Raw genomic sequence first — 12,317 nt, forward strand, 5'->3', positions numbered from 1 at the left:
ATTCATGAGAGACACAGAGAGAGATGCAGAGACATAGGCAGAGGGAAAAGCAGGCTCCATGCAGGGAGCCCAATGTGAGATGCGATCCCAGGACTCCAGAATCACGCCCCGAGCCTAAGGCAGACGCCTAACCGCCAAGCTACTCAAATATACCCAAGCCATTCATCCTAGACTTCTAAGATGAATAAAGGTAACAGCTGAAAGGGTAGGTTCTTACTTTCAGCTTATAGAAAATTATCATCTATTATGAAATCTAGTTTCTACTAAAACAAAGAACACCATTCTTAAAGGATAAAAATGTGTTTTCTGGCAAATGACTCTGTGCTAAATATCACTGATTGCTGCTACTCATTGGGCTGTGGGGCTGGAAAATCTTAAGCATCTTCAGGGTATAAAAGATGTAGTAAGGCAGATACTTACTCTATATACATTTTTAAATGAGGGGCCCAAGTTTAGCTGAGCTACTCTATCAGTATCTTATCCAGAAATGTTTTTAAGAAAATATGGTGTCCCAAGAGGCATGGCTAAGTATCAAGTGAGTAGCATGCTTTTCATCCCATAGCCCACACTGTATCACCTGTCTCCCTCCACGATCATCACGTCTGGGTGGATACCCGCCGGGTCCAGCTAGCATCTGGTATTGGTTTGGCTGGAAGGCTGCATTCTGGGTTTGGAGCATCCGGTTCCATGGCAGCAGAGGTTCAGCCCCAACGCCTCTGTGGAGAAGTATTATATCTGCGTTATATATCAAACTTGTTACATAGCTCAGTCTCAAACTGGCTGGCATCACCTCCAACTCTTAGGACCATCCAATTTGCCTGCATTTGTCAAATGGGACAGATAGCATCAGAGTGACCTTTATGCTCATATTTGATGTTATCTCACATGTTTCATAAAATATCAGCAATTTTACAAGAGGGATCTACACTCAATTGAGTCAGAAAGGTAGGACTTAAAATATTTTATTCACTTTGAACTGTGAAATTTCCTTTTTGGTCACTTAAAAGATTTGGACCCAAGATCATCATGTTGGTTACATTTAAGATGCTATCCAAAGAGTAAACATATATAAGACAGGAAAATGGGCTTTATTTTTAAAAATGTCTAGACTCGTTCTTGGAATCCATTCTTTCTAGTTAATTGCAGGTTGCAAATGAATTCTTACTGCTCAGAATTTTGAATCTAGGGTAGGGGACTTGGCTGTTTTTTCCCATCCATTATTCTGCTCAATATGTCAGAAGGTCTGATCGGGAGGAAACCTTTTCAAGTTCTATTGATGCAGCTTTCAATTGACCACGGTGACCTAGCAACATGAGCACTAATTGGCATGGGCTGACTGGCATTTGGTATACAGTTTACATGGGAACACAGATTCAACAGCTATTATAACCCAGTTTGCCAGCCTGGATTACTAGTCAAAAGAAATGTTTTAATTGTCTTCAAGTGCCTATTTTAACTTTGCAGATACAAAGCAACAGGTATGATGTATTAAATCATAATGTAAAACATAAACAATGTAGCCAAGATATACCTTCTAAAGGCAATCACCATTCAATACACAATTTTCTCAAGGCATTTTCCTCATCTTCTATTTTATAGAATAGTCACTATAAAGAATAAATACAAGCAAACTTTTCTGATATATTTTAATACTAGATGCTTTGGGCCATTACAGATTTTAGGAGAAATTATAGAACTTTAAAATTGCTAAAGCACTGAATAGTATTAACTATAACAACACAGGTGTATGAATTTCATTTCCCAGGTATTGTGGGGAACAGCTTGATGTTGGGCTCATTGGGTAATGCATTCTTCTCATAGCTATTCAAACCTGAATCCATCCTCTCTACCCTCCCACTCCCCTAGCCTTCATTTGGAGCTTGCCCCTTTATTTTAGCAAGAGTGTCTCATCTCTTTAACAAAACCAGTTACACAGAGAAATAGGAATGTTCTCTTCCGGTCTCTGCACAAGTGAGGGGTTAATGTTTTGTACTGTAACCAAAGAGGCTCATCAAAACTGGGCCGTTAATGGAAAACTCATATGCCAAAAATGCAATTCACATTGTGTTAACTGTAATCAGTTTTTATTTTCAATTCTGCGATGATCAAACTCACTCAACTGAGCTTATGGAAAATCTGCTGGTATGGATGATATATATTATAAATGCAATTTTACATTATTTTATATTCTAAAAATAGGTTAGAAACAAAGCCACAATTTAAAAACACAAAGTCCTCTTTTTGTTAGAAATAATTACTTAAAAATGTTTTTAACTAAGATAATTTTTATAAAAACAATTTAATTGGAATTAAATAGAAAAAATGCTAATAGGGACAAGTACTATCCCCTTTTGCTTTTTACTGGCAGAGTACCATCTTTTCCACAAGTTCACCATATTTCTATACTATTAATTTGCAAATAGTTACAATTTGTCTTCAAAAATATACTTTAAACCAGGTATGAAGTACTGAGGTTGACACATTTTAACTTCTTGAAATTAGTAGCTTACCTATTGAGGCAACTATACACACACATGTTTTTTTACACTATTGTCAACATTGTTGTTTTTTTTTTAAATTTTAATTCCAGTATAGTTAACACACAGTGTTATATTAGTTTTAGGTGTACAATATAGTGAGATTCAACAATTCCATATATCACCTGGTGCTCATCATGACAAGTGAGTGCCTTAATCCCCATCACTTCTTTCACCCATCCTCCACCTGCCTCCCTTCTGGTAATCAGCAGTTTGTCCTCTATACTTATGTATGTTTTTTGTTTTTTGTCTATGGCAACAATATTCTTAAGTTTCTAAAGTTCTGTTTTAGAAAGTAGTGGGCATTGTGAAGTAACTACTACCAATTTGGATATTTTAACTTTATTTTTTTTTTATTTTATTTTTAATTTTTTATTTATTTATTTATGATAGTCATACAGAGAGAAAGAGAGAGAGGCAGAGACACAGGCAGAGGGAGAAGCAGGCTCCATGCACCGGGAGCCTGATGTGGGATTCGATCCCGGGTTTCCAGGATCGCGCCCTGGGCCAAAGGCAGGCGCCAAACCGCTGCGCCACCCAGGGATCCCTGGATATTTTAACTTTATATATATGGCAGTTCTTAAAGATGTTCCATGACTAACTAAGCTTTATGGCACTAAGTTAAAAACTAAATGGCCACCTTGGATAAGGCCAGAAAGAGAAGCAAGCCCCCACTGGCAAGAATTATATGGAAAACAGGGCAGTACTCAAATGCTGTTTACCATTTACTCAGTTCACAGTGGCTTGTCTCTGTGTGGGAAGGTGAGGACAGGTGTGTCTGCTTTATGATTTTTTTAAAAAATATTTTTTTAAAAGAGAAAAATAGAGCATGGGGGGTGGTGGATAGGGGTAGAGAGAAAGGGAGAGAGAAATCCCAAGCAGACTCTCTGCTGAGCTCGGAGTCCTACCCAGGCTCAGTGCCAACTAAGATCATGACCTGAGCCGAAATCGAGTCAGATGCTTAAACTACTGAGCCACCCAGGAGCCCTGTTGTATTTTTAAGTGAAATGAACATATGGATTACAGATAATATCTCAAAGTAGGAAACAGTGTATTTCAGGGGAAAAAAAAAAAGTACACTCAACATTTTCTTTTCTAGTAGGGTTCTCAACCAAACACAGCAGCAGACCAAGTACTGAACTAATAATAAGGATCAGTAAACTGGCCCCAGTAAGAATTCTACTACTTACTAGTGACATCTTAGCAAAGTCAAAGTGACTACCAGTTTGTATTTTCTCCTCTACACCTTGTGCAGTCAGAATGGTTAGGTGCACTTCTCAGTCTGTGTATCTGTTAAGAGGCTAATGAACAAGTTTAGGATGGCTGGATTCAAACTTTGTTTTATTTATGAATAAATGGTATGTTTCTTAAATGACCACAGTCTAAGAATTCTCTTAGGCTCACATTTAACTTTGGTTTTAAGGTATGATTTCAACTTTCTGACTAAAATTAAACCAAAAATGAATGCCTCACAACCTTGTCCCTAACCTGCTGAGTTCACAGAGGCAGTCAGGAATAGTACAAGTACTTGGCAAGGGCAGAAGAACAAAAACCCGATGGAAATCAAGATAACGGTGATGATCATAGGAAATATCTTAGTATGTAGAGGGAAGGAAAGCCGCTGGGAATGTAGAAAGTGCCTCCGAAGTGGAAGGAGAACCTTTACTTCCTCTAATTCCCTACAGCTTTGCTCTAATATTATGCTCAGGTAAGTGTTCTGATGAGTGAAGTTTGTTCAAGGGAAAGCTTAATAAGAAATGGTACAAAAGATTAATGTATGCAAACTGCCAGACTGCTGTGTGCCTAAGTTTCCTCATCAGTAAAAACAACATCTACCTCTGAGGGTTGCTAGGAGGATAAATGAAGTCATGTTTCTAAAGGCATGTTTGCCCACAGGGCTGACACTTTGTAGGCAGACTGGAATGTGAGTGATTATTAACAATACAGGAAAGAAGCAAGCAACAAAGTAGGGAAACTGAAAATCAAACTCAACAAACTTGATGCAGAAAGACAGTTATTGAAAATGAGATTAGTTCCAATGTGATAATTTGTAATTTAAGAAAAATTTACCCCTTACTCCTTTCTTAATTTGTTTGAAAATGTTCCTATCCTAAGGATGTGGAAGCAGTGCATGCATGTGGTGTGCTCAGAGCACTTATACTGAGTACAAAACAAATACAGGCATTGTATCAGTCATCTTAAATTTAAAAAGCAGTCTGCACTAAGCAGTTGATACTATTAATAAACAATTGAGTAACATGATTTCTTTTATCTTCTTGAAGAAAATCATGAAATTAAGTTTGGGATCTCACATAAAGTATTCTTAAAAGGGGAGCAACGTTTATAACTCCGTTCATAACACTTTTATTCACTTCAGATGTGAAAAGATCAGATTGCTGAAACGGTAAAGGCATGGGGAACAAAACAGATTAGAATCGCGAAGGCAAAGAGGGAAGCCTTACTATGAGTTAATTGGGTTTCAGCATTTACTGATGCTGGCAAACCAGCATAAAATGAAAGATCTGAAAGTTGCCCTGTAAAAAATTATTCTATAGATGTTAATATAATTATTCATAACATGCCTAGCTGTCTTGTCATGTAGAGACCACCTGACTTAGGAGCATACAACTTATCAATGGAAGAACACAAGTCAAACATCCCTCGTTATTAAACCATGTCACACTCTTCCTAGTCCCCAGTACTTATTAGACTGCAGATCCCATAATCCTCTTCTGAGTCCCTTCTGCGTTTAATTCAGCTCAGTCTTAAGTAGTTAAAGAAACTGTTTTCAGTGGCAACTAATAACTACTGACCTACAGTGACACTGCCCTACAATAGGCTTGTCAGCCCTGAAAAAGTTGTACCAAAGAAGCTGATTAGGACTTCAAGAGGTTTGTAGCAAGAATCAATGGTTGGTCTGTACTAACGCTGTGGTGTTCGCACAGAAATGATAAAAGTGGAACACCATTAGTTATGCCTCATTAAGCTGCACAAGTCTTCTAAAAAGAAATTTGTTTAGCCTGACCAAAACCTAATACAATTTTAAGCTCTCTCTGCTGCATTTTTCAGGGTACCTTAAAACATTCAATAAAATAAAGGCCAAGGACCAAGGAAAGTGGGAAAGTATATAAATAGGAGTCTTTTAATTCAGTGTGTTAGGCATCTATTTTCCTAAAGGACAAGCACAACAGAAACTGCTTAGAGGGAAGAAAGTACATTTCAAACCATGGAGAGAAAGCTCAAACCTCAAATGTAAATGTGCAAAAATATTTAGAAATCATGTTTGCTTTAATATTACCTGTCAAACCTTTGCTGCTGGAAAAGGGGAGGAGGACCCCGCCAGGAATCCTGGGGCCTCATATCTGGAAAATAAAGAGAAACGGTAACAGATTTTAAGAAGCAATCCTAACTATAAAAATCCTAGAAGAGGCGTGGGCAGTAATTTGACATAGGAAGTAACTTTTTTCTAGATAGTTCTCCCGAGGAAAGGGAAACAAAAGCAAAAATAAATTAGGACCACATCAAAATAAAAAGTTTCAGAAAAAAAAAAAAAAAACAAAATAAAAAGTTTCTGCAGAGTGAAGGAAACAATCAAAACTAAAAGAAAACCTACAGAATGGGACAAGATCTTTGCAAATGACTTACCTGATAGAGGGTTAGTATCCAAAATACATAAAGAACTGATACAACTCAACACCAAAAACACTCCACAATCCAATTAAGAGGTAATCAGGATTCGGCTTACCCATATATTTTTATAATTATAAATTTTTGGGGAAAAAAAAGTCTGAGACAGAATACAAACCAAGTAACTGGTTAGCATAATTACAGAAACTGCAAATGTAAAAAGACACAAAATCAAAAGGGTCAGTAAATTTATTATTATTTTTTCTTTGATAATGAAACATAGTTTTAGGAGTCTTAGTCATTAAACTTGCACATTTCTCTCACTGCCTATGTGTGCATAAGTATGTAAAGGTATCTATTTTTCACATTTTTATAAACACAGTGCAGAAGAAAGGGATTTCAGGTTTTTTTCCATAAATACAAACAGAGTGAATAGTATCTTTAACAGAAATCCTGAGAATGTCCTCCTAAGCACAAAAACTGGAAGGAACCCTGGCTTACCTAGCTATATAACAAAATGGGGTGTACACATATCTCCAACACATGCCACAAAGATGCAAATAAAGGGACTACCCACTTTTCTACTGTTTTCTGAGAGTCAGACCTCCTCCCCAACACAAAGCTGAACTGGCAACATCTGACTCCAAGAAACAATTAAATGGCTGCTACTCCCGCACGTGAATGAGTTGAAAGGAGCAGCCCCAAACACCGGTCAGGCGGGCGTTCAGCAGCTCAGCAGGTCGTGTTAACCAACTGCCACTCCGCTAGTCTCCAGGCTTGCAGTCACCTTGGCCACCCTTCAGCAGGGTCCATGTGTGACCTAATTAAAACAGTTGGTTCCAGGAGTTGTCTAATGAGTTCACTGTGTGAGGACAGTAACCTCCTCCAGACTCCCGAGACCCAAGGACAACAAGGCTTACCATAATGTATTCAGGCTCACATTTTAATGGAAACACAAACTAGAAACATGCTTTTCAAAATTACTTTCTTAAAGGAAGAAGAAATGAAAGCTTATCTCTGGCTAGGAACCAAAAAAATGCAATCTGGGCTCACTTAAAATAAATAAATAAAAGGGGGGGTGGGGAAGAAAAGTGGAATTGTGTTTATTTTTTTTTAAGATTATTTATTTATTTATTCATAGAGACACACACACAGAGAGAGAGAGAAAGAGAGAGGGGCAGAGACACAGGCAGAGGGAGAGTAGGCACCATGCAGAGAGCCTGACATGGGACTGGATCCAGGGTCTCCAGGATCACACCCTAGGCTGCAGGCGGCACTAAACCGCTGCGCCACCAGGGCTGCCCTGGAATTGTGTTTAAAAGAAAACCCCACAAAGGAGAATATGGAACAAGCAGAGGATCCAGCTGTTCACATGATTCCAGTGTCAACAACTCACTACTACTGTTCTGGGTTCCTCCCACCTTGACAAGGCTGACAAATGCCACCTAAAGACAGTTTCATAAAAAGACAATGACCCTTGGCCAGGGCAGGAGTGGGGGAACAACCATAGCCCACTGTCCCTCAGCCAGCATGAAGTGTCCAGCAGCCAAACCCACGATAGATGCTTCTCTTGGAAAAGAGCAGGAAGCCTTCACCACCATTACTTTCATGTAGAAATGCATTCTGAATGGAAAGGTGGCACCTCTTCTTAAAAGCCAGACTAGTAGTAGTCAAACTGAGGAACACTGCTGAGGAGTTTTCATGGTGGTCATTAAATATTCCAAACCTGAATGGGAATGCACAAGGCTTATGACCACACAACCCACAGCAAACAGGCCCAGAATAGCTTCTTAATCCTTATTACGGACCTCGGAGGTCTGTAGGAAATCATGAGAGGTAAAACTAGAAATTCCTACAAAAACAGTAATTATCATCTGTGTGGTTTATTTCTAGGGAAAAACATGAGACACACTTGCCTCAACACATGATTTTCAACATACCACCATTTATGAGAAAGCAATCTGCTGAAAGTAAAATCAAGCTCCTGGCCACTTTTTCTGATCATTACTTTGTTAATTAAACTCGGAAGTCCACTGGTCTATTAAGATATTGTACACAAGTTAGTTCTGTGAGAACTGGTTAAAATGTTAGCAGAAGTGTATTTTAGTGTCTTACATACTCAAAATTAGCTAATATAACAAAAGTCCATGGATTTCGCTTGGAACCCTGTCTAGCTCTGTATTTCACATGTCCCAGAATCACTGTAGTCACCCTTTTTACCATGAAGACTCAATTACATGATTCTGGTTTCATGGTGGCTCTTTTATATGATATTATCACAGAATTCAAACTCTTCATGGTACTTAGAGAAGCTTCCATACAGGTCCCTGATAAATTTAAAACTGAATGAAGTATTAGGCACCTGGATGGCTCATATGGTTAAGTGGCTGCTTCCAGGTCATAATCCCAGGGTCCTGGGATGGAGCCCTACATCGGGCTCCCTGCTCAGTGAGGAGTCTGCTTCTTCCTTTGCCACCCACACTTGCTCATGCTCACTCTCAAATAAATAAAATCCTTAAAATCGAGCAAAGATTAATAACAAGGTACACTGACATCAAAAAAACCTTCAGAAATGCTCATCCTAATGGTTAATAAAACATAAAGACAGAAAAAAATCTTGTATATTTTCTCCTAGAAACAGTACAAATGGAGGAAAGTTACCATCATCAGGAATACATATTCGATAGAGTAAATATGCTACATGTTAGATTAAGCACAACAATATTTCTAAGTGGAACTGGAATGTAGAGTTCTTTAAGTACAAATACTTTCTTTGGAGAGAAGGAATCCTTCTCAATAGTCTAACTATATACCTGTTAAGTGCCTAGATGAATGGCAAAGTTCCTATTTCCATCATTTTTAGTATGCCATATACTTCCTATTCTATTTCACTTTTACTATTTCTCACTTCCAGAACAACTGCTTTCACATAAACTTAGCACATGCAAAAAACTATAGTTTTTTGTTAAAACTTAAGCAGATTTCCTATGACGTAAGAACTCTGTCATACAATTACAAGTATCTCCTGCTTTCAACCCATAAAAGAAAAATTAAAAGGATCAAATAAAACCTTCAAGGCTACTTTTAAACAAATCTCTTCATGTGGCTCTGAGAAATATATATAACCCTTAAGTATTCATAAAGCAGAAATATTTCCTGGCTGATAAGTAATGAAGTAGAAGGTAAAACAAACTTATTATCATTCATTTGTATGGCTCTAACAGAAGATCCATTGAGAGGGAGAAAAAAAACTCTGAGGTAGTGAATTGCACTTCAGAAAGGTACCAGTGAGAGAGAAAAAAAATGACAGTTAATTTTTTCCTTTGGTCTTTAAAAACTTACCGGTTTTCTAAAGCTCTAAGGCCATATAAACCAAGGCTTCACCAACAGCTCTTCAAGTGACAATTTATCTAATCAGCATGGCAATCACAGGAAAGATTCCATGTTTACTGATTGCACTAATCAAAAATCACTTTTCAAATGTGGCTAATTGACAAGTTTACTAAATGAAATGAAGAGAAGTGACATATTGGGTTCTCTGGGTTGCAGAAATGAAATGCTTTATTCACACGGAGTACTCAAGGCTGCACTTGACTCCAACAAGTTATCAGTACCTGGACAAATATTCATCAGGCAAAAACTGACAAAGAGAAATCAAAAACCAACAGTGAGAAACACCTACAGTAGACAGTTTGACCAAATAGCCCGTCTTGAGTGTTATTTTGTACCACATGAAGAAAATAGCTATGAAGAAAATAGCTATTTTTCTAAAACATTTTCTGATTTTTCTGAAACATTCAGAAAAATTAAATGGCTTAGATCTCAATTTCACTATAACTATTTCTGACCAAATTTCACAGTTCAAGATTCCATAAAAAAGAAAGCTGATCTTTTAACATTTATTTAATGCTTTCCTACTGTGCTAGGCACCATTTCCAGGGCTTAATAACTTAAACTCCTTTATTATGGATATTCTGTGAGCCGGTATGAAATTAGAAAGCTGACAAAAACCTGCCTGAGGTTACAGGGCACTTAAGCAGCAGAGTGAAATCCAGGAGCTATGTTCTCTTAACTACTCTATGCTATACTACTCCAAGGTTTACATGACCTTGTGAACTGTTGGGAGTAGTAGCTGTTGGTGGAGGTGACTCTCCAGGTTATTTCCAGATGATCAGAAGAGAACCCTACCGTAACCAGGAGGCTCAGAAACTTAAGGTTTCAAGAAGGCAGGATTGGGGATTTAAAAACTACTTTCAATATTCCAAAAGTATAGAATTAACATTATTCCATGCATCTAATTTAGACAGGAAGGAAAAACAAATGTACTTGTTATTAACACATGCATTTTGGTTACCATCTTGACACACACAGATTCATGAGGAGAAAATAAAAAAATCTTGGTTAAAACATCTGAAATCAGTGTTTTTGTCTGTTTGTTCATTTGTTTTAAAGTAATCTGTATATCCAATGGGGGGCTTGAATTCACAATCCCGAGATCAAGAGCTGCATGCTTTCCCGACTGAGCCAGCCAGGTGCCCCAAAATTGCCGTTCTTTTTATTTTATTTATTTTTTTAAAAGCTTTTATTTATTCATGAAAGACACAGAGAGGCAGAGACATAGGCAGAGGGAAAAGAAGCTCCCCTCGGGGAGCCTGATGCAGCACTCAATCCCAGGACCCCAGGATCCCGACCTGAGCCAAAGGAAGACACTCAACCACTGAGTCACCCAGGTGCCCCTAACTGTTCTTTTTAAAAAGATGGGATGTCTGGGTAGCTCAGGTCATGATCTCAGCTCCTGGGATCGAGCCCCTCATAGGGCTCTCTGCTCAGTAGGGAGTCTACTTCTCCCTCTAACTATTCCTCTATGTGTGCTCTCGCTCTCTCAAATAAATGTATAAAATCTTTTTTTTTAAAGACTTTATTTATTCATTCATGAGAGACACACACAGAGAGAGGCAGAGACACAGGCAGAGGGAGAAGCAGGCCCCATGCAGGGAGCCCGACGTGGGACTCGATCCCAGGTCCCCAGGATCAGGCCCTGCGCTGAAGGTGGCACTAAACTGCTGAGCCACCTGGGCTGCCCCAAATGTATAAAATCTTAAAAAAAAAAAACAAAAAAAAACCCTACCCTAAAAGATTTAGTATTCAAAAGAAAACATAAAGGATCAAATAAAAATTAGGATGGAGAGAGAAAGAGATGGACAGCTGAATAAACTAGTTGACAGGTCAGCAGCAATTAGTTCTGTCTGCATAAATATGAAATCTAGAGGTTATAACAGACCATGAAATAAATATGCTAGAAAAGTGATAATGGTAAATTAAAGAAAACAAAAACAAATCATATGATGAACTATGTATAAAGACTACTGAAGCAAACATCACAGAATATGGGATTTCCTTTCCTGATAGTAGGCAGCATTTGTCTGGGCTTATCATATCCTACAGTGATCATTCTAGATTAGACCAATTATTTATTCAACACACCTACAAAGGTATCCAGGAATAACTTGGCTTCCTTTGAGGAAATGACATGGCTGCCTTTGAGGAAGTCTACCTTGACAACCCCAAGCTTTTCTAGGTTCTCTTATAACCAAGGGCAAGTAAAAGTGATTAACTTATCCAAATCCTTCTTGAACTTTTACAGTTCTGGCTTGTGCTCAGAGGATTACCAATTTTCACTCTCTAACCCTCTCTTCTCTGTTGAGCAAGAATCAGACCCATACTAATAACTGCCGGCAGATGACTGCAAGGTCTTCAGGCACAAAATCAGTCTCAGCATATTCTTCCAGATTCCTTTGCCATTCTGGGTTTCCAAATTCTCATTAGTCACCCAGGTGTCCACAGTGCACACCTGAGCCTCATCTTCTCTCCTTCACATAACATATTCAATTATCCAGTCCTTCAGATGCCCCTCTCCAATCTTCTCCATTTTGAATCCACTTTGCCACAGATCAGTTCAGACCTTTATTATCCCTAATGAGAACCACCACCAAGTCTTTTGTAACCAATAGAGTTGTGGTTTTAGAAAGGAGATGTAACTGTGCACTTTTCTATTTAGAAAGTTTTACTAATTTTTAAAAAAGATTTTATTAGTAAGATACACACAGAGAGGCAGAGAGACACAGGCAGAGGGAGAAGCAGGCTCCATGCAGG

The 12,317-nt window shown here is 38.3% G+C and overlaps 1 protein-coding gene across 3 annotated transcripts in view; it reads right to left on the reverse strand.

Moving 5' to 3' along the window:
• Positions 1-12,317, reverse strand: part of XRN2 (5'-3' exoribonuclease 2) — an 86,593-nt gene that overhangs the window by 2,358 nt on the left and 71,918 nt on the right. For all 3 annotated transcript variants that reach the window (XM_049100658.1, XM_025469108.3, XM_049100659.1), the window contains 2 exons: positions 5,836-5,899; positions 578-716 (listed from right to left, as the gene is read on the reverse strand). In XM_049100658.1, coding sequence (XP_048956615.1) covers positions 578-716; positions 5,836-5,899 — 203 coding nt within the window. The remainder of the gene's footprint in view (positions 1-577; positions 717-5,835; positions 5,900-12,317) is intronic.

The sequence above is a fragment of the Canis lupus genome, chromosome 24 (genome assembly GCF_003254725.2).
Source record: "Canis lupus dingo isolate Sandy chromosome 24, ASM325472v2, whole genome shotgun sequence".
NCBI lineage: Eukaryota > Metazoa > Chordata > Mammalia > Carnivora > Canidae > Canis > Canis lupus.